At 42.0% G+C, this 27,022-nt stretch overlaps 1 protein-coding gene across 1 annotated transcript; it reads right to left on the reverse strand.

The window, feature by feature from the left end:
* On the reverse strand, nucleotides 10,420–17,793 carry LOC8057949 (KH domain-containing protein HEN4). Its single transcript, XM_021452965.1, has 7 exons — nucleotides 17,106–17,793; nucleotides 15,696–16,118; nucleotides 15,201–15,470; nucleotides 14,341–14,619; nucleotides 12,336–12,469; nucleotides 11,833–11,944; nucleotides 10,420–11,017 (listed from the first exon to the last, which is right to left on the reverse strand). The coding sequence occupies exons 1-7, from the start codon at nucleotides 17,685–17,687 to the stop codon at nucleotides 10,883–10,885; spliced, it is 1,935 nt and encodes a 644-aa protein (XP_021308640.1). The 5' UTR covers nucleotides 17,688–17,793; the 3' UTR covers nucleotides 10,420–10,882.

Below are 27,022 nucleotides of genomic sequence, written 5' to 3' on the forward strand. Positions count from 1 at the left end.
TCTTATTTGCCTCTTCAATTGATCATTCTGAACCATTTTTAATTAAAACAATAACCTTAGACTCTTGGACAAAGAAAACACAGTTATTTAGTTGAAACATATCTTCCAAATTTAGGGGCTTTGCATTGCTTGAAAGAATCAAGAAAAAATAAATGGAAGGAAATATGAGTTGGAAACTTGCAGTTTTTTGTAAGCCATGCGTGACTATAGTAGTCATGATGTAGCAATGTGGTGTCTAGTGAGGAAAGGGGCTCTGGCAGCAATATTGCATCCCTCTATGATCCAGCGAATGCCTATATGGATTGAATCATAGGACGTTAGCTTGAAGAAGCACAACATCAAGTAGAAACACATTAAGTCAAACATAAACAAATATTCCTTTGGATTTGTGCTTAATAACTTATAATGGATTACATGGGCTAGAATGCTTGCCCTTTTGGATCCTTGGGCCCTGGGCTACATGGATATGGCACCAGTTACACCTCACGGCTCATTTTTGTTTTTGTGTCTATCTTCTCACCTATATAAACATCTCAACTCCCCAAACTCTAAATTATTTTTCATGTCCCCGCCGCCACCATCTCGTCGTCCAGTATCAATTTAACTTCTTTGTTTCGACCATATCAATGACAAATCGCACCCGACTTCGCTTACTTTCCTTGTTTGTCCAGGTTATCCCTTTTTAGCCTTGTGCTACCATCTTAATTTGAATTGTTGCACTTATATCTTGAATCACCTAGGTTCCATTGAGAATCTTATTTTAGAGCAAGGGGAAAGTGAATCCGCAATACCTAATTTTATTTCCCCCCAAAAAACAATCATGTTGGATCTTGATTCCTCAGTATGAAAGTTAGAGAGTTTACATTGCATAGTTTTTTTACAATTTTGGATGAATAGGTTCTGGCACTATCCGTCAAGAACTAGAGATAGGAGGTAGCAAGGCTAATCATTTTCACCTATAGTGGATTTGGATGAAGAGTGAGGAACCTGATAGAATTCATCCATAGTCACAGGTGGTAGAGGAACACTGATGCAAAAATATAAAGTATGATATTAACGACTCTAGGTCTGTGTAACAGTTATAGAGGTCATGTATCTAGCAAGAGCAATGGCATCATTAACAAAGGCAGGTGGGCAGGTGTGGGATAGGGCTAGCTCTAGATGACAATAGGATATGTATGTGCGGAAGTATGGGAATCATAGACATACTTGGTAGTAGATTGTTATGTGCAATGTATCTAACTTTTGTAGTTGATTTCATAATATTTTACATTTTTAATACTCACTCTAGACATCATTTTGCACAGAATGGTGAAAAACCATAATAGCACAGGAGGACGCATCATCGACTCGCTGCCTGATGATCTCTTCCTAATGATCCTCCTCAGTCTCACTACCGTCGAGGCCATTCGCACCTGTATCCTCTCTCCGATGTGGTGTGATCTTTGGACACGACTCCCAAAGCTTAGTTTTCATGACATGAAACTAGCACCCTGATTTTAAGCTTCCCCAATCTTGTTGAGGCCGCCCTAACGTAGGCCTCTAATGTCCTCAAGTTCATTGAAATTTGCATTGCCAATGGGCAACCTAGATGTGCCACACTTGTGCTCTTGGGCCCGTGCTATGGCCCCACATGTTATCAGCCAGTTCAAGCTTACTGTGGTAGTTCTAGATGCTAAGAGCAAGGTCAATAACAGAGCCAAGTGCTTGACTATAAGCCAAGTGATCAGAGTCAAGTTATACAGTAAGTTGTCTCATACTTGTCTCTAAGAAACCTTCTCTTTCCTATTCCTCCTCACAACACTTGCTATTTGGACCCACCACTACCTATGCATCCGTGGCTAGCTTGATGCTTGCATAAGAGCCAAGCTATCATCTCTCTCATATCTTCTCTCCTCCACATCAACATTAACTTGGCTATGAGCCCATAATTGTACAGTTCTTGACCTTCCATATGCTCCCTAAGGGCTAGGTACATCCACTTGTGCCTTATGACCAACACGCAGAACTTAGGCTTCTGATGCCAAGCACAGGCAACTTTGCCTTCCTAAACGCCTTGGACCTATTCAATATTTGCTTTGGTGATGGCAGAGCTTCCATGGGTGACATCATCTCTTCGAGTTGCCCCTAGGTGCAGTATCTACAACTATTTCATGTCACAGGTGTCACAGAGCTCAACATTCAATCCAAACAACTCTTGAAGCTGCATCTACTTGTACTCCAGGACCTAGAGCGGTTGCACATTGTAGCCATGAAACTCCATGTGTTCATAGTGTCATGTTGCTATATGCAGAAGGGCAGAAAAGATTCGGCTGACACTGAGTTGATAGTTGTTGCTTCGATTCTAAAGGATGTCACTTGGCACTACTACGCCCAACATTTTTAAGGACAGGTCAAAACCCTATGTAAATGTGGCTGAGCCACCCACTCTTGTCTAAGTGCTCTTACAAATCATCGATTTGTGAGGGTGGTTCTCTGACGACCCTTACAAATAGCATTTGCAAGGGCGGCTGGTGTTTCTAGACGCCCCTACAAATGTATTTGTAAGAGCGGCTCACAACACCAGCCTCCCTTGCAATATCTATTTGAAGGGGCGACTAGAAACACTAGCCGCCCTTACAAATGCTATTTGTAAGGCGGTTTTAGTACCATACACCCTTATAGTAAATTTCTAGGAAAGACAACACACACACACACACATATATATATATACATATATATATACATATATATATATATATCACCGACGAGCTCGATGAGTTCATCATCCTTGTACGTGTCCCTTTTCTGATTTTTCTCTTCCATCCACTACAAGATAACAAGTTTAGGTCTAAGCTTTCATAACTTAAGCTAAGTTTTTATACTACGAGCAAAGAGATTCAAACTTACCAAATTTGGGTGTCTCCTGTAGGTACTAGTGTTACTCATCATAGCTCATATGTAATATCACAATGTTGACTCCTAGACCTTTGCTTGGGGAACTATGTGTTTCACATATGGAAATGTTAAGTAATGCTGTTGACAGCCACGTAATGTAGTGCCAAAGTAAGTTACACTTACCGAACATATTGTTTTGATACCCAAATCATGCTTCTTTTTTGGGCAATGCCTTCCATGATATTCCTTAATTAACATAGTGCCTAAATGCCCTGTTTGATTGATTTTATGAAACGCAACTTGTTAGTATGCAAAAGTGAACATTAAAGTATATATACAAACATATAAGCTAATGAAGATTGATGACATGTATAAGTCTTGAGAATCACTACGAAGTCTTTGTATGTGTGTAGGTCGTGCTACATGAAGGGTTAGTAGAAGCAATAATAATAGACTTACTTAAGATATCACATGTTATGCCTATATTGCAAGTTTTAGATTTTTTCAACTTTAGTTGGCATAGATTCACATTCATCAACTAGAGAGGAATGAGCTTCTTTGAGCTTCGTGTGAGCCTTTTGAAGCTTCTTATGGTCTTCCTTTAGATTCTCATAAGATGCTCTAAGCTCATCAAGTTCTTGCTCAAGGGTTTTCTTGTCCTTAAGCAAGGCCTTGCATTCCTTTCTAGTTTTTCTATAATGTTATGTGCAATCTTCTAGCATAGTGAATAATTCATCTTTAGTGGGTTCATCACTATCACTATCACAAGTATGATCACTCTCATCATCGGATGATACCTTAGTGGCCTTAGCCATAAAGCATGATGGAGTGTTAAAGATGGAGCTCTTTTCTTGAATTGTAGTGCTAGCATGCCCCTTCTTCTTGCTATACTCATCATCATCACTAGAGGAGGCATCACTATCCCATGTAGCAACATGTGCATCCACCTTCTTCTTGTGAGAACCCTTCTTCTTCTCTTGCTTCTTCTTTTACTTCTTTCTTTCCTTCTTGATAGCATCTTCATCATCACTATCATATAGACACTTAGCAATGAGATGATCCTTGCTATGACATCTAAAGCACCTCATAGAATGATCATTCTTCTTGGATGAGTTCTTCTTTCTTCTTGCTTGATATCCCTTCTTCTTCATGAATATGCCCATTCTCTTGACAAGGAGAGTCATTTCCTTATCATCATCATCACTATCACAAGAGCTTGAGTATTCATCACTTGATCATGCTATCTTTGCTTTTCCCTTGGATGAGGAGGCCTTGAATGCCACACTTTTCTTCTTCACATCATCTTTATTCTCACTTTTCTTCTTCTTCTTCTTGACCAACTCATCCTTCTCATCATCTTCCCTATAAGCATCATCGGTCATCACCTCTTGGAAGACTTGTTGCGGAGTTGATTCACTAAGTGTTGTCTTGACTAGTAAGGTGATCAATGTGTCAAATCTCTTAGGCAAGCTTCTCAAGAACTTCATATAGAATTGACTATCCTTCACTTCTTCCCCAAGTGCCTTGAGCTCATTCACAATGACTTACAACCAATGAAACATTTATGGCACACTTTTATCTTCTTGCATCTTGAAACTTGAGAACTTCTCTTGGAGAATATAAGCTTTGGCAGTCTTGGTGCCTTTGGTGCCCATAAATGTTTCTTCTAATTTTGCCCACGCATCATGAGCTATCTCTATGTTCTTAATTTTCTCAAAGGTCTTGCCATCTAGAGCTTCATGAAGAGCACTTATGGCAATGTCATTACATTGAAGCTTTTTTTCTTCAACCGGTGTTGGTGCATTCTTATTTGCCACTTCAAACTTTGTCTTGACCACCTTCTAAACCTCTCTATTGATTGACTTGAGATGTGCGGTCATCTTGACCTTCCAATATGCATAATTGGTGCCATCAAAGAAAGGTGCCTTCTTTCTATTGTTGATGTGAAGACTAAGAGCCATTTTCTCACTGTAGGTTGTTAAGCCTCAAATAAACGGTGCCTTTGCTCTGATACCACTTGTAAGGTCCAAATGGCTAGAGGGGGGTGAATAGCCTATTTAAATTTTCTACAATCTCAACTAGACAAGTTGGTTAGTAAAATAAATGACGAAGCTATTCTAGCACTAGCACAACTAAGCTATGCAAGCCACCTACACAAGTCTAGCAAGAAGGCTAAACACTAAGTCACAACAACAAACTGCAACTAAGAGCTAGCAACACTCCTAAACAAGAAGACTCAGCTACTCAAGCTAAACAACTAGTAAGAAGTGCAAGTAAGTAAAGGAGTGGAGAGTGATTGTTATACCTACATTGTAGAGCAGAGATATATCCAAACACTCACTCACAATCACAATCACAAGAGAGAATCCTTGGCAAGAGATGACACAATATTTTTTATCGAGGTTCACTTGCTTCTCAACAAGCTAGTCCATGTTGTGGCGATACACCCACTTGATAGATCACGAGCTAATTGGCAATCCAAAGCTAAACCCTCAGCGGGTGCCGCACATTCACTCATAAGATGAGGATCCTCCAAGCCACGAGCAATCCACTAGAGTAGCCAATTGTGATCTCCCCCGCGGAGAAGGCTCAAGAACCCATCACAAATCACTTGGTGTGGCTCGAAACAATCTCCAATCATGAGCTCAACACCTCTGTTGCTCCATGTCGTCTAGGGTGTCAAGAAACACCCAAGAATAACAAGAAATCTGCAGCAAACTCAAGGATCACGTGCCACTAGATGCAACTCACTAAGCAATGCACTTGAATCTCACTCAATCTCACTAGGTTTAGCAATCAAGCAAGGAGATGAGTGGAGAGAGTGTTCTCTAGCTCAAAGTATGGGTCAAGTGTTCAAAGGTGCAAGAATGAAGCCCCCAAGGTCGGCCACCTTTTATTTAAATAGGTCAGCCTGACAACTAGCCGTTAGAGCTTTCTACGGGGGTGTTGGACGCTTCGACGCCACCCCGTCGAACGCGGTTGAGCGTCCGACGCTCCCCTGCCTCGCGCGTTAGATCGCTACCACATGTCTCTCTTTAAACATGGGCCGTTAATCTCTAACTGTCACTAGAATATTAATCCTAAGAAGTCTGAACGGCACAAGAATATATGTACCATAGATGTGTTGCTACCTTTATCATATTATAAAATAAGGCCTTGTTTAGTTCGTAAAAACTTTTGGTTTAGAGTATTGTAGCCTTTTCATTTTTATTTGACAAATAGTGTCCATTCATGGACTAACTAAACTCAAAAGATTCATCTCGCGGTTTACAAGTAAACTGTGCAACTAGTTTTTATTTTCGTCTATATTTAATGCTCCATGCATGTGCTGCAAGATTCGATGTGACGGGAAATCTTGAAAAAATTTTAGTTTTTGGGTGAACTAAACAAGACCTAAGTGTATGAAGTAATAAAAATGTGCGCTGGGGCCAAATCATTTTTACCTTTATTTGTCGGCATTCCAGTGCGCTGAAAACGCTGTCAATCACATTTTCCAGGGATACTGACTGTGAGCTTGATCTTTCTTTAATGTAGTAATAAAAGTGTGCTGGGTGCTAGATATAGTTTGTGTGGCGAGTGAGGCCTTGTATAGTTCTCAAAAAAAAAATTCAGATCGTAATACTTTATTTTTATTTAGTAATTATTGTCTAATTATAGACCAACTAGATTCAAAAGATTTATCTCGTGATTTACAGGTAAACTGTACAATTAGTTTTGTTTTCGTCTATATTTAATACTCTATATATATACCGCAAGATTCGATGTGATGGAAAATCTAAAAAGTTTTTTGTTTTTGGGTTGAACTGAACAAGGTCTGAGTTCGTGTTTCTGCCTTTCTGGAGGCAATAGAACTTGTTAAGTAACAGCACATTGTCAGAATGCTTTTTTTTTACAAGGAACATGTATTGATCTTAACGCATTACACCGGTCTTTTTATGGACAGCACGCCAAAGAAAAAGACAATTACAAAGAAGTTAAAAACTCATGTTTATCATCCTCGAAGCCTTCAGAGATCCATCTCGTCACCGCCATCGATGCCGCATCCCAGTCGTCGTCGGGCACCAGAGCCAAACTCCAGAAGGTGGAGGCCGCAGAGGAGGACTTACTTCTAGGCGAATCAGCCGACGTTGCCTCCCAGGCGCATCGGCCAACTCCTGTACCCACAACGCATCCTTCGATTTCATCGCCGGCAACCCGAGCAAAGCTCACATTTTCACCAACAAACATCTTCCTTGAGATTAACAGGGTCAACAGCATCATCATCTGAGGAAGACAACGATGCGCCGGCCCTCGACTCCAAGAGAGGTCTCCCCAGCCTCTCCGTTGACGTCGAAGTAGATAGCCATCGGAGAACGGAAAAAGCTGGAAGAAATTATTCCGTTGCGCCGCCGCCACTTCCGCATCGCCGGCGTCGCCAAGAAACCCAAGCCGCAAAGGAGTCACACTCCTCCAGCAAAACCTAACTCCGTCACCGAACATCGACGATGAGCAAACCCTAGACCTAGGTGGACTCGACCAAGACTCTAGGAAAACAGAAAACTGCAAACGAGACAAACCCCCACTCCACATCACCACCGGCAGCGAGGCTGGAGGTGAGGGAACGGGGGGCTGCAAACGGTGGCGGCAGCGGCGGCGCCTCTTGCCTTGCGCGAGAGGCCCCTGCAAAATCCAAGCAGTGCCCCCTGGTTTGGTTTCGGCAGGCAGATTGTCAGAATGCTTTTGCTATTGTATCCGACCGACCGTATAATAAGGCCTTGTTTCCTCCCAAAAAATTTGTAAATTATTTGAAGATTCTTCGTCACATCAAATTTAGGGTACATATATGAAGTATTAAATATAGATACAAAATAATTAAATACATAGTTTACCTGTAATTTACGAGACGAATCTTTTGAGCCTAATTAATCTATAATCAGACAATATTTATTAAATACAAACGAAAATACTACAGCGTCTATTTTGTAAAAAAAATGCAACTAAACAAGGCCTAATTATAACTGAATGTGCAAACAATTAAATATGCTTCTGGTTGAAAGGATGTCACTTTTCTTTTGCCTATCTGACGACCACATCACTTTCATGTGAAGCACCATGCATGATGCATCTAGACATGACTGACTATGCAGCACGGAGACTCCTTTGTTTGCCATTTTTATCTTTTTTCCCCTTTATTTTTCTTTTTCATTTCTTCCTTTATTTTTTCTTGTTTCTAATTATATTTTTTTATTTCACTTGTTTTCTTTATCTATCTATCTATCTATCTATTACTTCTATTCCTAGTTTAGCTTTTTAGGAAGAAAACACTATATCTTCATATGAAATTTTTTAAAACGTTCATGTGCCTCTTTGTTAATTTTTCTCCCCCCTTCACTCTGAAAATTGATATTTTAGTATTCTTATTATGTTTTTGTTTATTTATATTTTTCTTCCCCCACCCCCAATTATTGGATGTTTCTTTTTTTTCTTTCCTTTCTATTCCCATTTCAATATGTTTGGTTCTTCCATTTCAATTTATTTATTTTCCATTTTTATGTTTTTAGGTTTTTTATTTGGTTGGTGGACTTTTTATGGAAAACATGTGATTCTATCTTATTGTGTTTATTGCTTTCGGTTGTGTTTCACTTGGGTGGCTTTTACCTTCCTGGATTTAGAGCACACTAGAAAAATCTTAATTGCACATTACGCTAGAGTAGGTGTTGTTTTTGTGTTAGTTTGAAATGAGCCTGTCTTCTTCGGGTAGATATTTTGCCACCACAGCTTTGTCTATGTTTTAGGCCACCATTGCATTGATGTATTCTTACAAGCTTGATTGGTACAAGAGATTGAGCCTTCTATGACAATTTTCAGGATATGACGCACCTTCTATAACCACAGCATAAAGCCTGCAATTGTCATAATCTCCTATGACTAACTGATTGTGACAATTACAAGCTTTCTCTTGTCATTGTACCCCTTTTGTGACTATATGTTGTGGTCATAGAAGGTGTGTATCATAATCCAGAAATTGTCATAGAAGGCCCAATCTCTTGTAGTATATTATAGGGGTTGAGGACAGTCGCTCTCTGTTTATTTGCTTTCTTTTTTGTTCTTAATTTTATTTCAGGTCACTCACCATACACTGCTAGTGGGCTGTAATCCAATTTATACCCACACCAATCCATATCTCCACACTGCAGCTTTTGTCACCAAACTAAACTAATCCAAACATGGCGGGAACCAAACCCCTACTAAAGTGAATCCACGGAGCAGAGTAAAGATAAAAAGTATCTCTGCAATCCAATCTTTCAGTGGGTTCTTATCCATTTGACAACCCGTGGGTTCCAATCCATTCTATACCTATGAAGTATTTTCTAACCCACAGAGCAAAGCAGTGTTGTGCTATGCATGAGCAGCACAACCGTGCGTGTGCGAAGAGGTGAGCGTACAGACAACGATCTAAGTTGTGAGCTGTAACTCGTTTGCACCCATGAAATGAGCACCATATGGAACCAAACCAGCCCAATCCATTAGACCCGTAGCCCCAAATCTGTCTGCGCATGACAAACATGAAAACTATTGCTCCCAGTTCAGAGCCATCCAATGCACAATCCAAACCATTAAGCCATTCGAGCCCAATCCATTAGCAGAGTGACCATTACATAGGTTGTTTGTAATCTATGTTACGAGAGCTCTATCATAGTTGTGCCATGTAATTTCCTTCATCTTAATGAAATACTTCCTCCATAGGATTTATAAGTCATTTATGACAGCGATACGGTCTCCAAAACATAACTTTGACCTCTTATTTTTATCATAATATTTAAGAAAAAATGATATATGTGTACTTTTATAAAATTATTTTTCAAGTTATTGATATAATTTTTATAAATATTTAAGACAAATCTATTCATATAATTTTTATATTTGCAAACTCAATAATTTTAAAATTATTGATGATTTATATTCTCAATGTTTGACCAAAACATTATCCAAATTGACTTCTAAGGGCCTATTTGGTTACAAGCGGTAAAGTTTACCGCCCGTCACATTGAATGTTTAGACACATGTATAAATTACTAAATGTAGACTATTTACGAAACTAAAAACATAGCTAGGGAGTAATTTACGAGACAAATCTTTTGAGTCTAATTAGTTCATGATTGGACACTAATTGTCAAATAAAATAAAAAGCTAAAGTACATGTTAAACTTTAACAACCCTAACCAAACACCGCCTAAATCCTATATGGAGGGAGCAGAGGTTAAACCCTATTTGTGTAAAAAAACAAGCCTTAGGTTTTAAGTTTGGGTTTAGTCACCCATTTCACCCTCCTTCTTGTCACATATTCTTTGCTTTCCTAAAATTTGGCTGATGCTAATTTATTATGAGCAGAAAATACTATTCTTTTATTGAAAAGTACTGTTGAAGTAATTCAAGCGAACAGGGCTGTTGAACAATAAATACGCTGCTGGACCTGTACTCTATAGGGGTGAGTATTCTGATCATCTGATGTATCCAGGCGCCTCTGTTCGTGGGTGATCAGAACTCAGTAGGCCAATGGTATAATAACATTGTTATCACCAAAGTCACGTCACATAACACAGTAAGAAACTGCGAACTACTAGCAGGATGTGATATTGTTTAGGTTTAGCATTTCTGCAACAAAAGGGCTTGCAGGTTTGCTGTGATAATGAAACTCCCAATGGATTCAAATTGAATTTAATGAGATTACTCCAAGCAGGCAAGCACCGAATCGACAGCTGTTTATGTTAATCACTAGCTGCATCGATCGGTCCTGCAAGAGCTTCACGCTGCAAGCTACACAACGGATTAATCCAATGGTCCAAACTCCATACTCCCCACGCAGTTCGAATCATAACATTCAGTCACGCAACTAACAGTATGCACGTCAGCCATCGTTGTATACCTCTGACCCTGCAAGTTTGCATCATGAACTACTATTTCACGATAACGTTATCTGCCGTACTAAGCAGAAAGGCCATGAAGGTGCCGGGGTGACCGTTCATCATTGTCCCTGTAGGATCAACTCGACGAGCAGGCGCTGAGCTGATTGTGCCTGATCCGGTGGTCCAGATACCACGATCATAGCTTCGTTGCCCTCCGAAGGTGGATTGTAGACGGCGATGTCAGCACCAGATACCTGAATTCACATGAAAAATATAATGTTATGGAAGACACAAAATAATGATCTAACATGGTAGTACGACATGTACATTATATCCAGTACAGAATTCAGTGGTGTCATAACTTCAAGGACGAAAATAAGAAACCATAATCTGATAATGAAACACGTGGCACAGAAAATGCAAGAAATAGTATACAGATTGAATAGATTAAAGTAGCAACCATATTCAGAAGGGAGTAGTTGTGAACTGTTAGTAACAGTTATACAGCTAGTTTTCTATTCATGGATCACCAGGGCCCAATGCATCTTGTGTTACAACAGATGGAAGCAAAAAACTGGTAACTTTTGACGATGTGGGACATTACTTTCCTTCTTAAAAGAATGTAACCATGGTCAAGAAGGTCAGGTCCAGATACAAATCTCTGAATTTTGTATTGTCTATTTGTCCCTTTTTTTTCTCGAACCATCCCTGGAGAACTATATGCCATTTCAATGAGAGAAAAAAATACATAGGAGAGGCAAGTGCCTGCTCCTAGCTATTAGTACAAGGAAGAGGCCCAAAGGATGCTACCAAAACACCCCCAGCACACGTGCGATCATGGGAAAACCTAAAGACATGACCCTACAAAGCAACTATCGTGTGTTCATCCTGGAAATCATTTTATTTTGTTAACTCATGGAGGCTGCACTTTCGTATGCCATCATCTAAAAAACTCGAGTCATAAAATTAAAAAATATAGATGAAGAGTTAATGCAAATTCTGAGTTAAAGTAGAATGCAATGGTAATAAGCATTGAAGCAAGTAAGGTTAAGTAGTTGTGCAGCGAGACCTCTGTAAGCTTGGCCAGGTTGCTTCCATTATCTCCATAGACAAGAGTTAGGATGCTCCCAGAAACAGCAGTCTCATATGTGATTCTTGTTATCGAAGCATGCTCAACTCCCCTGCAATCCGAATCACAAGTTACTAAAATTTACTAGCAGTCAAAAATAAGAGTCATCAACTCGCCCATATTGATGAAATGTGCAAAGCGGTGGTACGGCACAGACTCACTGTACATTTTTGTAAGTAACAAATAACTAAAAAAGAAATACTTTGAGGTTACAAGAAGTCAAGAACATAAACAAGAATGGCAGAGATTGATATTGGTGTAAACTTTAATATGCTGGAAATAATGCAGCAGATACAAAGATAATAACAACTAACAAGGCAAACAATTGACGCACTCCAATACAGTAAAGTAATCATAATCCATCACAGCTATCGAATTCTAAAGGGAAAATTACGCTAATGTGGAAGCAGAGATCAAACAACAAAGACAGACAAGACTATTACCTCACAAGATTGTTTTCCTCTGAAAATATAATTCCATGATTTAAGTTATTGGTTACAATGTCATTCCACTCAGTAGGGTTCTGAATCCCACTATCTGAATTGTTGATCCTGACACCATTCCCATTATCAGGTTTCTGCTATCAAATATTTATTCAGTAGTGCCACAAAATAAGTGCATATTAGAACATAGCTGGAGCAGCAGTACAAAATTAGAAATAGCTCATATGGTGAATATAAGCTTGCCAAGTGAAAGAAGAACTCTATTAGTGTTGAAGAAAGAAGGCTTAAAGCTTCATGCATAACAGCGAGAAATTTTCAAATGTCCTCATCAGAAACAAATAATAATTATTTTGAAAAGGAAAAAGAAACTTAAAGTGCTTTCAGCTGACAGATCACACAAGTTGCCACTTTCCACATGCCTTGTGTTCATGTATTTTGCATTGTGAAACCTGTAAATGAATATGCCATAAAATATCCACTCAAACACACCTTTCCACTGTTTCATCAGAACTAAGCTACCAACTCCATAACTATTTGAAACAGTAACCCATTTCACAGACTTGATCTTGACCAGGTCAATTAGGTTTTTAACTCGGCTTATTGAGTGCCAAGTCAGCTGAGCTTTCACGCTGAATTAGCTTCATTTCATAGATTCCACAAGAAATAACAAAACAGTCAGGTTGCTAGGAGGACGAGAACTAATACAAAAGAAATGAAGATTTATCATGCAACTGAATGGCTAAAATACGAGGAAAAGTAATTATGTCTAATATATTTGTCTGTTAGTAAGGATCATAACTACAGCTACAGGATGCTGTCGAAGTGTGGCCCAGATTCCACTCCAAGTCCCAAATGGGCAGAATACATACATGTGTGTGCATAGCTAAGAGGGGATAAAGAAAAAGCTAAGAGAAGCATCAGACATTACTTTTCTGTGGAAGATAAATACATCCCGACCATTCGTACTTCACCATAACTAACATCAACCTATCTTGCTGTCTGATATCAATTCCCTAGACTTCCCATCTATCATGACAAAAATGGACAAATCAATTTTCCCATTCTAAATCCCTCTTCAAGCTCCCCCTCTCATAACACCAAATACAGTTATCAATAGTTGCCAAAGAACCAGTATGGGGAACATGAGTCATAGTGGAACAAGCCATGGGATGTTAATTTCTAATCTTAAGCCTTGTTTCACCAAAGAGATGGGAAAATGTAGAGTTGTCATGAACGGCTAAGATTTATTCTTCTCTGTTTAAATAGCAATTCTGTAACACTTACCATCCTTCCCATGGGTTCAAAATGGTGGGAATTGGACCCTCTAACTTTCAATCCCTGCACACCTAAACTCCCAAGCTTCACAAACCAAACAAGAAATTTAACAACCCCTCATCTCTATACTCTCATTAACTTTAATAATTCCATCCATACATACTTCCTCCAGTCACAAATTGCACTAATTTGGCTGTTGTAACGCCGTGTATAAGACTGGAGGGAGTATACTGAATGCGGTATATCAGAATGGAAGAGAACTCTTAACATGGTGCAAATATATTTTTTCTCAAGCACACAGGAGAGCCATGTATCATTATTATTATTAAGAAGAAAAAAGGGGTAAGAACCTTTACAACACTACACATGCACCTCCAACACACTTAGGTTCCTAAAACATGTGTGCCGCAAAAACACATAGACCAACCACAACCTCTAATACCAACAAATCAACCTTCAAGAGGTGCTAGAGCAAGGAGGTGAGTAATACCTCGTGCCCTGGCCAAATTCCAAAAGTGTAACACCTCTACAGCTAGCATCAACGCGCAAGCGACCCTAGGAGAAGCACCATCAAAGACACACTTATTGCGGTGGACCCACAAAGTCCAGGTGCCAAAGATCATGAAGGAAATGAGCCCCTTTCCAGAAAACAATAGCAACCTCCTATCCCACCAGCCACCAAACATGGTGCAAATATAAATAAGCATAGAATAAAGTTCTACAAGATAACCTGAATTTCTGAAGAACTGAGCTCTAAGTCACTGAAAGACTTTTCCACAGAGTCCACTCCATAACTGAGAGAGGGTCCATGATCAACCTTATGCGCATTGTCCATTGAATATTGGCTTGTTGAATAATTATTTGCCTGGTTGGTTGCATTTGATGAAGCAATTTCTGAAGAGGAAATATGGGAATTGTTGTAGTCGGTTTCGTTGGAGAAAATATGATTACGAAGTTTCCAGCAAACAAGGGATAAAGCATTCCTTATATTCACTTGCTCTCCAGTAATCTGTAGGGCACAAAGATAAACCTCAATAATTACAAAGCTGTCCAACATATGGCAGGAGAACAGAAGAATCATAAATCAGCCGAGATTGTTAGTTGAGAGAACGAAAATGTGAAAAAGAAGAAGAGAAAAGCGATGAACCAAGTACTCATGGAATACTTAGATCTTCAACAAATCAAACAGAAACATCGTCACCAGTCAAGAACTACTGCACTAATGCTGCTCTTGAAATCTGGCTGTCCAAATAAGTTTATTTACCATATTCATTATAAGAAATAAATCATGACATCCAAACCATTTGTTAGCTACTAATGTAAATAAAAAGACATTAGAGCATACAGGCAAAATTTCAAGAAGACAGTAATCACTAGAAAAAGAACAATAAACAAATGAGAAATATTTATAGAATTTTAAAACTGTTATTAGCATTTCATTTACCAAACACGCACAGTAGAGAATCAGAAGGTTGAGTTCGTTAACAATGGCTACTATTTGTTCATAATTGAATGAATTACATGGCACAGAAGAACCATGTACTAACAAATTGCTTATTCTAATGCTTTTGTGTCAAAAGATATGCTTGCCTGTAGAACTAGTTCAAAGTTAGAGGCACAAGCTGGAACATCACTATCATCCAATATCTGAATTCTTGCTCCAGTTGCATTCACCATTTCCTTGATTATAGAACCACCTAAACCAACTAAACAATCAAAGTGAGTTTTGAGCACAAGGGCTCTGGCCGAGAATTGAGATGCCTTCTCAAATGATGAGTGTATATTGCTTTCTATCTCCACCATTCTGTCATATATAAGAAGTAGTGCACTTTGCACTATATGATATTCCGAGTCTGGGCTCTACAAGGAACAGAAATCAAATATATAAAATAAATGAGATGTACAATATGAGTCACAAAAGGCATAATACAAAATTACAAACAAAGTTTCTAGATTCATAGAGAGATGTAGAACAGCCACTTAACCATTGTGAAAATTGTTATGTTATCAAACAAACAGTTAAACATGGGCTCTAAGAGAGAGAAAAGCAATGGGAAAAGGAGCTTTTAGTGTTCAAATTCAAACCTCTAGGGCACAAATTGTTATTACACGCTCCTTGCAACCAGTGACAGGTGCACCAACATCAATACAAGCACCAGTTTCATCTTCGATGCCTTTGATAATCAAGCCCCTCTTGCCAATCAAACCTCCAGCAAGATAGGTAGGCAGGAGAAGTCTGAATGAAACTTGCTGAAGAGTTTTACTTTGAACATATCCTGTATTACCTTCTGGACAATGAGTCTTAGCGACACTGCCTTGTGCAAACTCTGTGGATACCTCTGAGCACGAAGTTCCCATATTAGGCCCAGGCACTTCTGAAGATGCCCATGGGAGTATTGAACCTTCTTTCTTATCATAAGCTGTTGAGTTACCGATTGGAAGGTCACCTTGAAGACAGCTAGACAAAGCAACTAGAGCTTTCCTTACAGCTGTTCTATCTCCAGTTATCTGAAAAATAATAAGAAACACCAACTAAAACTGTTGAGTAGCAAATCACAGCAATAAACTTCCTTGGTAATTAAGCATTTTCTGAGTCATATGATCAAATTAAAACTCCACAGAACAGGACCTTTCAAACAAAAAGTTCAATGGGAGTCCCTGATAATTTAGCAAACCACTTTATGCATAAGTTCGTTTTGCAGCAAAAGAATCAGAAACCAACTGGATTATTCAGTGCTACAGTATTTTAGGTGATACAAGAACAAAGTTTTGTTATCTATGTGATTCATTGGCCTAGATACTATAGACCTATGCTAGCCTATTAGTAACTCATACTTTTTCTTCCAACATGCATGGAAACAAATACAGAAATGGACTCATGCTGTATCTCCAGATGGTAAGACATCAAGAATGCAGCACTGAAAGAATACATAACTAAAATGCTGTGAAGAAAAAAAAATGGATGAGTTCAACAAAATGATATCACATTGTTAAAAAAAACACAGCATGTGAAATCCAAAAGAAGCTCAAGAGTATTGTTAGCTTCTATACACACACTACCTCTGTGTGAGAAATCAACTCCTTGGACTTGACATTGTGCAAGCTTGTGCGAATTATCCATAAAGGTGATTCTGCTGCATAGCAACAAACAACTATACCTGCTGATACGGCAGCAAAGAGCAAGCTGCGCCTTTAAACAAGTTGCACTTTTCTATGTTGTTTTTATTATTATTATAGTTAGGACTCCCCTCTCCATGTAAACAAAGACGCTCAATCATTTTTCCATGACACTGCACTAGTCCAAATCGCGTGAATTCACGTACATTATGTAATCAGTATGTAATCATAATCCGCACATCTCCCAAAGAAAAAAATAAACAGGAGGATTTGCAATGCACAGTGCACAATATAACAATTAGGAAGTATCAAGTGTAGCACGTAGTACAACCACCAGCTTAATAGAATCGTACGTAGAAGAGGAAATGGCTAGTATACCTCGACGACCTCCTCAGGTGGCTGGCCCCGCGGAGGCAGCGCGCCCTCCTCCCACATCGCGACGCGCACGTCGGCGCCGGCCTCCAGGGCGATCCTCTCCATGACGCCTCTCCCGGCCGACGCCTCGAGCCGGTCGGCATCGACCAGGAGCAGGCACGTGACGCGCCCGGGCGGGGCCTTGCCGCGAGCCTCCTCCTCGCCGGCGCAGTAGAGCGCCCCCTGGGTATCGATCACGGCGACCAGCGCCTCCTGCGCGGGCGAGAGCGCGAGGGGCTCCGCGGACGAGGAGGAGGCCTCGACGCGGCGGACGGGGGCGGTGGGGCCGAGCACGGCGGCGACGACGCGGCCGCCCGCGGAGGCCGGGTCGAGGGGCTCGACGCGGACCTGCAGCGCAGCGGTGCGGCGGCGCAGCGGGTTGACGGCGGCGTAGAGGCGCATGGTGTCGGCGTCGGAGAAGGACGGGGGCAGGAGGAGGCGGAAGACGGCGAAACCGGCGTCGGCGTCGGCGGGTCCGGCGTCGGCGTCCGCGGGGGATGCGGCGGCGTGCGGCGAGAATTGGAGTTGGGGTTTCGCCGCGGCCATCTCTCTGGTGGCGGTGGTTGTGGGGTTTTCGCCGAGGAGAAAAGTGAAGCGTGGGAGGAGAAGAGAAGCAGGTGGGGTTTTGCCGTTTTGGTGCGGGTTTTCAGGGGCAGTCTGGGGATTTCGTGGCGCGAGCTTTTGCGCTTTTTGTCTTCTTGTTGTTGATGTTGTGGGCCATGGAGAATTGGAGACTGGAGGCCCGGACGGGCGGATACTTCTGCGTTCCAGGCCTCTTGGGTCAAAGGGCCTCCTGCCGAATGAACACGAGTTTGCACACGAATAGACTACCGTTTGATATCTCAAAAACTTTCAAAAATATTAAAAAATATTAGTAAATTAATACAGGTGATATATATAATGATTAGAGATCTCTATTTTAGGCTTGTTTGGCACAGTTCAACTTCACTAGTAAAGCTGTTTTTTTTAGAAAATAGCTTCATGAGTGACTTTCTAGATGAAGCTGAGCTGTTTTGAAAAAAGTGTTTGGCAAAATAGCTTCACCAACTACTTCATGCATAGTTGAGAGAGAGAAATGTGGGAGAGAGCTGCAATAAGCTCCTTTTCAGCTTCATCCCAACTTATGTCTTTGTGAGGAGGAGAAAAACAGCTTCACCCATGAAGCTATTTTGGAAATAAGTGTGTTGATGCAAAACTGGTCTGCAAACACAAAGGGCTAATACCCGATTCAAACGTTAAGGCGTGCCAGCCGATTTGACCTTGCTATCGGCAAAGGTGATAACTCGAATACTTTAGTCCTGACAACAGCGATGCGCCCGGATGTCACGGCTAAGAGGTACTCACGCGGAACTCGAGAACACGCCGAGCTTAAGTCGACGAATTCCTAAGAACTCGTAATAAAAAGAAAAAAGTATGACGAAGTCGTCGAAAAGTAGATGCTGGAATATGAGTAAAAACGTGTGTTTGATTGATTTCTTGATTTATTATTACAAGGTCCTAGGGTTTATATTTATACCCTGCTCAAAGAGCTACAACCAGACACGATTAGAATTCGAATTCCAAATTACACGGAATCCGTATACAAAACGATGCAAATAATTAAGGAAATAATAAAACTATCCTTCGTGACAAACCGAAACTCCTCCACATGACAACTGGCAGCTTCCGGACTCCTCCTTCGCATCATCGGCAATCCCCTTGCCATAGTCATCGGCAGACCTTTTTATCCAGCCATCGGCACCATATTACTGCCTGTGGACTTAGTCACATTCAACCTCTCCCTCATCGGCAACCATCCTCATCAGCAACCCGCATCGTACTGTCACCCTATCCTGCCATCCTAGACACGTGCCCAAAAACGGTGTCAACACATGCCCCCCAGTTTCGGAGTATAAAACTATTAATGCTCCGAAATTCTCTGCAGTAATGATGCCTTCTCCGCAATTAATGCTCCTAATCTGGTAACCGACAACCTCAATCTGGACAACTCTGATCCTAATCCTCCGCAGATTCCTCGAAATCCCCAACTTCCTAAACGGGCATCTTTCTTGGTCGTACATCGGCAACAATACCGTTACAAAGATCTGTCGATGCTCTGACCAGGATATTCGCAAAAACGGTTACCTCCCCTCTATCCGCCCATTGGCAAGATGACCGTTATAGAATATCGCCGATGGACCGACCAGGAGATCTCGCACAGTAAAATATCTTCAGATAATGACCGCTTTCCGTCAAATCACCTGTACAATCCCTGGATTACCGTGCGAACAGTTACCATATCCACCTGAGTACCCTCGGGCTTCTCGGATGCGGCAAAGAGATAAGTCGGATTTGCCCTTGCCCATCTTGTCCTATAAATAGTTCCTTCTTGGGTACTCCTCCCCCATCACACCATTCTACTATCCAACTTTGCTTTTCCAGCGGCGGCGCCATTTACAACCTTCAAGATCTCCGACAAGCACTCCTCTTCATCAACTCCGGTGCCCTCCAACGTCCTCTTCACGACAAGATGGCCATTGGCTTCGTCGTCCCTGAGGTCAGACTCCCATCTCATCTTCTGTGTATATTCCTATTCATCCGCGATTCATCTTACTGAATATTCTCCTTTTCCTTTTTCTTTGTGTTTTTATTCCCCCAAAATCACTAGGAGTTGTCCAATAAAATTGTCATCCCCACCGATCAACCACACCTTCAATGCCTCGGTCCTCTAGGGGATTCAGATCCAACCAATCTTATCAACGCAGAAACCAATAGAATCCCCTTTAGGGCTGAAAACTTTTCTGTAGATCTATGGAAAGACACTTTTCGCTCTTGGCCCAGCCCTACCGTAGGGTGGAAAGACTGGTTCTTGAGGGTCAGCAATTCTTATGAAGTCCAGTGGGGTGAGAGGAAGCTAGCCCAATGCATTAGGCTATCCATTGCCGATATGCACAGGAACGAATCACTGCTGATAGCTGCATCCTACTTTTGGTCAGACACTCTCAATGCTTTTGTTTTTGGCCACGGCCCTGCTTCTCCTACCCTTGCCGATGTAGCCATGCTCACTGGGCTAGATATATCTTCTGCCGATAGCACCCACTTTTTTGATACTGCCCCCAGTGCCAAAGTGGAGACTCGCGCTATCGGCGGTTGGTCAGGGTACATCCAGAAGTACCGCGGGAGAGGGTCTGTCACCATAAAGGAGCAAACCACCTTTCTGAACATGTGGCTGGACAAGTTCGTATTCTGTGGTCGATCGGCAGGACCGACTTCTGTCTATCTATCGGCAGCAGAAAGACTGGCTAACGGTGGCCAATTTCCTCTCGGCCGATATTTACTCAGCGCTGTTTACCACCTTCTTCATCAGGTAGCCCAGAAACTCCTGCTTGGCCAATCCATCGGCAACTTGGGAGGCCCCTGGTGGTTTATTAATATGTGGCTCAATCTGCACCTGCATAAGCGCCTTGATTTCAACTTGTTCTCACAGCACTTCCCAAGAGATATAGCTGAAAACCATGTGTTGGGTGAAGAGGAATCGGCAACGCGTGCCCCCTTGAACTTTGGCGAAGCCGTTATAGTCTTACCCGGTTCAGGGAACAATCCGGATCAGATCGGCCGATTCTTCGAGACTCTGTATGAGGGTCTGGCTAGAGATGAACGACCATGGCTGGCTTATGATGACCCAGATAGCATGCTCCCTCTGACCTTCAATCCATTTGATGAGGCTCTCGACAGGGATAATGAGGTGATGATGGCAATTGTGACTCCTAGAGCCATACCAGTGAATTTCTTCGGTAGCACAAAAACCTCTCCCCAAACCTATGAATTTTACAATCCATCGGCATTAGCTCGCCAGCTAGCTTTCGGCCAGTTGCCGATTGCACTTCCTTATGCCGATGTGATAAAGCCCAGAGAACCCATCACCAACCTTCTCGAGTGGACTCGAGTAGCCCAGCTACCACCAAATGCCGATACAGATGTAGATCTGTCAGAATGGGTTCCAGCTGCCTTTATCACTCAGGCGTACAAGCTATGGTGGGCAGAATGGAAAGAGAATCTATTCTGCAGATCGGCCCTCTCATACCGCGGCATGATCGAGACCCCGAATACGAAGTCCCTGATGACACTGTAAGTATTTTAAACTGATGTCTCATTTTCCAATACTATTTCCATCGGTAACTTACCCCTGTATTCCTTTTGCAGGTTGACAACACCCCCCCATCGGTTAGCAGGAGTGGCAAGCCGATCGACTTGTTCCCATCAGGCCCGATCTCCTCAATCGGCCACAATGCTCCCACTCTGGCTTCCATCGTGCATCGGGGTGCGCGCCTCAAGAAAGTTACCACCAGGAAAACTCAGACATCGCCAACGGTAGCTGCTTCCACTCTGGCGCAAGCTTTCAAGGCAATTTGTCAAACCCTTTTCATTTATGCTGACTATCTTTGTATCGGCTATCTGTGCTCATAAACTCCTTTTTGTTGTTGCAGCAAACTGGTGCATCGGCAAAAGCCAAACGCCAAGGTACCGATGCCCCCCAGTCTAGCCAGCCAAAGAGGAAGGGCACCCAAGGTGCTAAGGCTGGAACAAAGCGCCAGAAAGTGGCAACTCCCCCTCCTCCTCCGGTGTCTCCAATCTCGGTGGAATCTTCCCCTTCTTCTCCAGAAGTCCAGACACAGCAAGCACCATCTCCCCAACCAATGCAGGAAGCACCACAGATGGAAGAACCCCAGCAGGAAGAACCTCAAACAGAAGGTACATCAGCTGACGTGGGTGAACAAACAACTGGCCCGGCAGGTCCAGTTATATCATCGGCGATTTCCCCGATTCAGACAACTGTTGTTCCTCCTCCGGGTAACATATTTCAACAATACTTCCGCCGATAAACTTATTCTCATTTAGTCTCATAACCCTTCCTGTCTTCTTTCAGTCGATATCGTTCCATCGGCAACATTTGCCGATCAACCTGTAGCTCCATCGGTATCTTTGAGTCAAAGGCAAGAAATTGCCTTGAAACAAGTAAGTCATCCAATTTTTCCACCAGTATCGTCTGCCGAAGCTTTGACCATAAAAATGACTTATTTCATTCTCATTTTCAGGAACAAGATTCTCCCGATAGCTTATTCTCCTTCACCATTGATATCTTCGAAGAAGAAGGTGAGGAAGCAAGCTCCTCTCGGGCAATTGGGACTGTATCGGCAGAAACCAGGGCTAAGCTAGAGGAGCTATCGGCCATACTTCATCAAGACACAGCTCAACTGGTCAACGATTCTGACCCAGCCAAGGCCCTGTTCAAAACCCTTAGAGGCCAAATTCCTGCCGATGCTGAAGAAACCCTCTTCCATGCTGCACACCTAGAAAGCCGCCAGCTACAGTACCAGAGAGCCACTCGACGCCTTGCCGATAGAGCCGCTCAAATCCAGCTTTCTGAGGAGATGATGAAAGAAAAACTCTTAGCCGATGAGAAACATAAGAACATCGGCACCTTAAAGTCCTCAGGTGATGCACTGAAGCAGAAAGTATCTGATCTATCGGCAAAAAGAGAAGCTCTACTGGCCGAACTCAAGCAAGTAGAGGATGCTCTGTCCCAAGCCCAGCAAGAAGAGAGTCAACTGCCGGAGACCATCAAGCACCTTGAACAAGAACGAAACGTCCACGGTCGCAAAGCGCTGCAGTTGAAGAGGAAGCTGAAGCCGATAGAAGGTTCTGCCGATGATGATATCAAAGAGATAGAGACAGCCAATCAGATCCGGCTGCGCGCCATATCGGCAATCCAAGCGTTGCTGAACATCTGAAGCTTTCATCGGCAACACACCTTTGTTTTCCCGCTTTTAGCTTTTAGTCTAGCCGATAAGACTGTTATCGGCATCTTTTGAAACATTAAGTCTGCCCCCAAATATTTAAATCCAGCCGATAGGAGTGTTATCGGCACTTAAACTTTTATGCATCGACCCATATGCTGGGGTAGTACTTCTTTAAATATTTGCCATTTAATGCTCTGGGAAATTCAACTCCTTCGAGAGTTTCTAGAATATAGGCATTACCAGGAGCCGAGTGTCTTATCCGATAAGGACCTTCCCAATTAGGAGACCACTTCCCAAACTTCGAACTTTTAGTCCCGACTGGCAAAATCAACTTCCATACCAAATCCCCATCGGCAAACTCCTTAGCCTTTACTTTCTTATCATACCATCTAGCAACTCTCTTCTTATTTTTTTCTATACTCATTAAAGCTTTTAACCGATGCCCTGCTAGATCATCCAATTCATCGGTCATCAAAGTGGCATAATTATCGGAAGTTAATTGATCTTGAAAAGATAATCGCCTAGATCCAGCCTTAATTTCCCAAGGCAACACGGCATCATGTCCATACACCAATTGATAGGGTGATACCTTGGTCGATCCATGACAAGCCATCCGATAAGACCACAATGCTTCATTTAATGATGTATGCCACCGCCTAGGATTTTCTTCAATCTTTCGTTTAATAAGCTTGATAATTCCTTTGTTAGACGCTTCGGCCTGCCCATTGGCTTGAGCATAATAAGGAGAAGAATTCAACACTTTAATTCCCATACCGATTGCGAATTCATCGAACTCCCCCGACGTGAACATGGTGCCCTGATCGGTAGTAATCGTTTGGGGAATCCCAAATCGGTAAATAATATGCTCCTTCACAAAATCAATCATATTGGCCGATGTGACTTTCTTCAAAGGAATAGCTTCAACCCACTTAGTGAAATAGTCAGTGGCAACTAGAATGAACTTATGCCCTTTGCTAGATGGTGGATAAATCTGGCCGATCAGATCGATGGCCCATCCCCGGAACGGCCAAGGTTTTATTATAGGATTCATAGCCGATGCGGGTGCTCTCTGGATATTACCGAACTTTTGACAACCTTGACATCCCTTGAAATATTTAAAACAATCTTCAAGTATGGTTGGCCAAAAATATCCATTCCTTCGAATCATCCACTTCATCTTAAAAGCTGACTGATGCGCTCCACACACCCCTTCATGGATTTCCCCCATCAAACTTCTGGCTTCATCATCACCCAAGCATCGGAGAAGAATTCCGTCGATAGTTCGATAATACAATTCATTTTCAAGGAGCACATACTTGGTTGCCTGAAATCGAACCCGTCTTTCAACTTTTTTGGATGGATCTTTTAGATAATCAATAATTTCTTTCCTCCAATCACCGGCACCGACTGTCGATGTCGCATTAATCATTGGCTGATATCCCGAGGCATGTTGAGCTAACCGATTAGCGTCTTCATTATGCAATCGGGGAACATGCTCCAATCGGAAGTCCTTGAATTCCTTTAACAGTTGCATACTTCTCTCGAAATAGGTTATGAGAACTTCACTTCGGCATTCATAGCTTCCGGCCAATTGATTTATAACCAACATAGAATCCCCGAATATTTCAACAGCATCAGCACGAACTTCTCTTAACAACTCCAATCCCTTGATCAGAGCTTGATACTCAGCCTGATTATTTGTTGATGTAGCAACAATCGGCAAGGAAAACTCATACTTCCTCCCCTTAGGAGAAACTAATACAATGCCGATTCCTGCCCCCCGGTCACAGGTAGATCCATCAAAGAAGAGCGTCCAGGGTGCAATTTCCAAGGTTTCCACTAGACCGCAATGCTGAGTCACAAAATCGGCCATAATCTGCCCTTTGACTGCCTTAGCCGATTCGTAACGCAAATCGAACTCCGACAGCGCTAAAATCCATTTACCGATCCTACCACTCATAATCGGCATAGATAGCATGTATCGGACCACGTCATCTTTGCAAACAACAGCATATTCGGCCGATAACAGGTAATGTCTCAGCTTGATACATGAAAAATATAAGCATAAGCACAGTTTCTCAATGGCCGAATATCTGGTTTCAGCATCAATCAACCTCCTACTCAAATAATAAATTACCCTCTCTTTCCCTTCAAATTCTTGAACTAAAGCTGAACCGATAACCGATCCATCGGTAGATAAATACAATTTGAAGGGCTTCCCTTGTTGAGGTGGAACTAAAACTGGAGGATTTACTAGATACTTCTTGATTTCATCCAGAGCCAATTGCTGTTCTTCTCCCCAAACAAACTCTTGATCGGCTTTCAATTTAAGAAGAGGACTGATAGCACGAATCCTCCCAGATAAATTCGATATAAATCTTCTGATAAAATTCACCTTGCCGATCAAGGATTGGAGCTCGGTTTTATTGGTAGGGGCCACTATTTTATTGATGGCATCAATAGATCTTCGACTAATTTCAATACCCCTCTGATGTACCATGAAACCAAGAAACTGCCCTGCCGATACGCCAAATGCACACTTGTTGGGATTCATCTTCAATCCATGCTTCCTTGTGCACTCCAACACTTTTCGTAAATCGGCAAGATGCTTTGAGAAATCTCCAGACTTAACCACCACATCATCAATATAAATCTCTACGAGCTTGCCGATGAACTCATGAAATATAAAATTCATAGCCCTTTGATAAGTAGCACCAGCATTCTTTAACCCAAAAGTCATGACTATCCATTCAAATAGTCCAACATGACCAGGACACCTGAATGCGGTTTTTGGAATATCCTCCTCTGTCATGAATATTTGATTGTAACCTGCATTACCATCCATGAAGCTGATGACCCGATGGCCAGCCGCAGCATCAACCAGTAGATCGGCGACAGGCATTGGGTATCCATCCATCGGTGTAGCTTTATTGAGATTCCTGAAATCAATGCACACCCGAAGCTTCCCATTCTTCTTGTAAACCGGAACAACATTGGAAATCCATTCGGCATACCGACACTGCCGAATAAACTTAGCTTCAATAAGTTTAGTGATTTCGGCCTTAATATCAGGTAGAATGTTAGGATTACATCAGCGGGCTGGTTGCTGATGTGGCCGAAATCCAGACTTGATGGGTAACCGATGTTCGACAATTGATCGGTCTAAACCAGGCATCTCTGTATAATCCCAAGCAAAGCAATCTTTATATTCCTTTAACAAACTAATCAATTGTCGCTTACACTCAGGATCTAATTTAGCACTAATAAAAGTAGGCCTAGGCTTATCACCACTACCTATATCTACTTCTACCAAATCATCGGCCGATGTGAATCCCTGGCCTAATTTTCCATCATCGGCGAATCTATCCATTAAAAACCGTCGTCAGAACCGACTGCTTGGATCGGTGGAATCTCATAATCGGCAACTTTGAGAAAATCTTTCTCCCAAACTTCTCCTGAAATGCACCTGGTCCTTTCGTAAGTATCCGCTTCTGCCGATGCGATAACATAAGAAGAATCTCCTGGGACAATCTCAATCTTGTCACCTACCCACTGAACCAAGCACTGATGCATTGTAGATGGGACACAACAATTGGCATGAATCCAATCTCTTCCCAATAATAAGTTGTAGGCACCTTTTCCGCTGATCACGAAAAAAGTTGTCGGCAAGGTCTTGCTGCCGATGGTCAACTCTGCACATATCGCCCCCTTGACTGGAGACACGTTTCCTTCAAAGTCTTTGAGCATCATATCGGTCTTGGTCAAATCTTGATCCCCTTTCCCAAGCTTCCGATATACTGCATACGGCATAATATTAATAGCAGCTCCACCATCAACTAGGATCTTAGTCATTGGCTGCCCATCAACCCTTCCTTTGAGGAACAAAGCTTTAAGATGCTGCCTCTCGTCATCGGCAGGTTTCTCAAAGATAGCCGTCATCGAATCCAGAGCCAACTAAGCTATCTGATCAGAAAATTCCAACTCATCGTCACTGGCTGGTGCAAGAAACTCCATCGGCAACATGAAGACCATGTTGACGCCTGCCGATGGACCTTCCCTCTTAGTGTCTGACGGCTGCCGACTTCCAGAGTTCTCTCCCTT

The sequence above is a fragment of the Sorghum bicolor genome, chromosome 2 (genome assembly GCF_000003195.3).
Source record: "Sorghum bicolor cultivar BTx623 chromosome 2, Sorghum_bicolor_NCBIv3, whole genome shotgun sequence".
Lineage (NCBI taxonomy): Eukaryota > Viridiplantae > Streptophyta > Magnoliopsida > Poales > Poaceae > Sorghum > Sorghum bicolor.

Bases quoted from the DNA above. Each gene is read 5' to 3' on its own strand.
- LOC8057949 (XM_021452965.1), bottom strand. From the start codon at position 17,687: ATGGCCGCGGCGAAACCCCAACTCCAATTCTCGCCGCACGCCGCCGCA. The intron at 16,119-17,105 runs GTATACTAGCCA...ATTATTTTTCAG, and splicing joins CACCTGAGGAGGTCGTCGAG to ATAACTGGAGATAGAACAGC. The intron at 11,018-11,832 runs GTCTCGCTGCAC...ATGTGAATTCAG, and splicing joins ACCTGGCCAAGCTTACAGAG to GTATCTGGTGCTGACATCGC.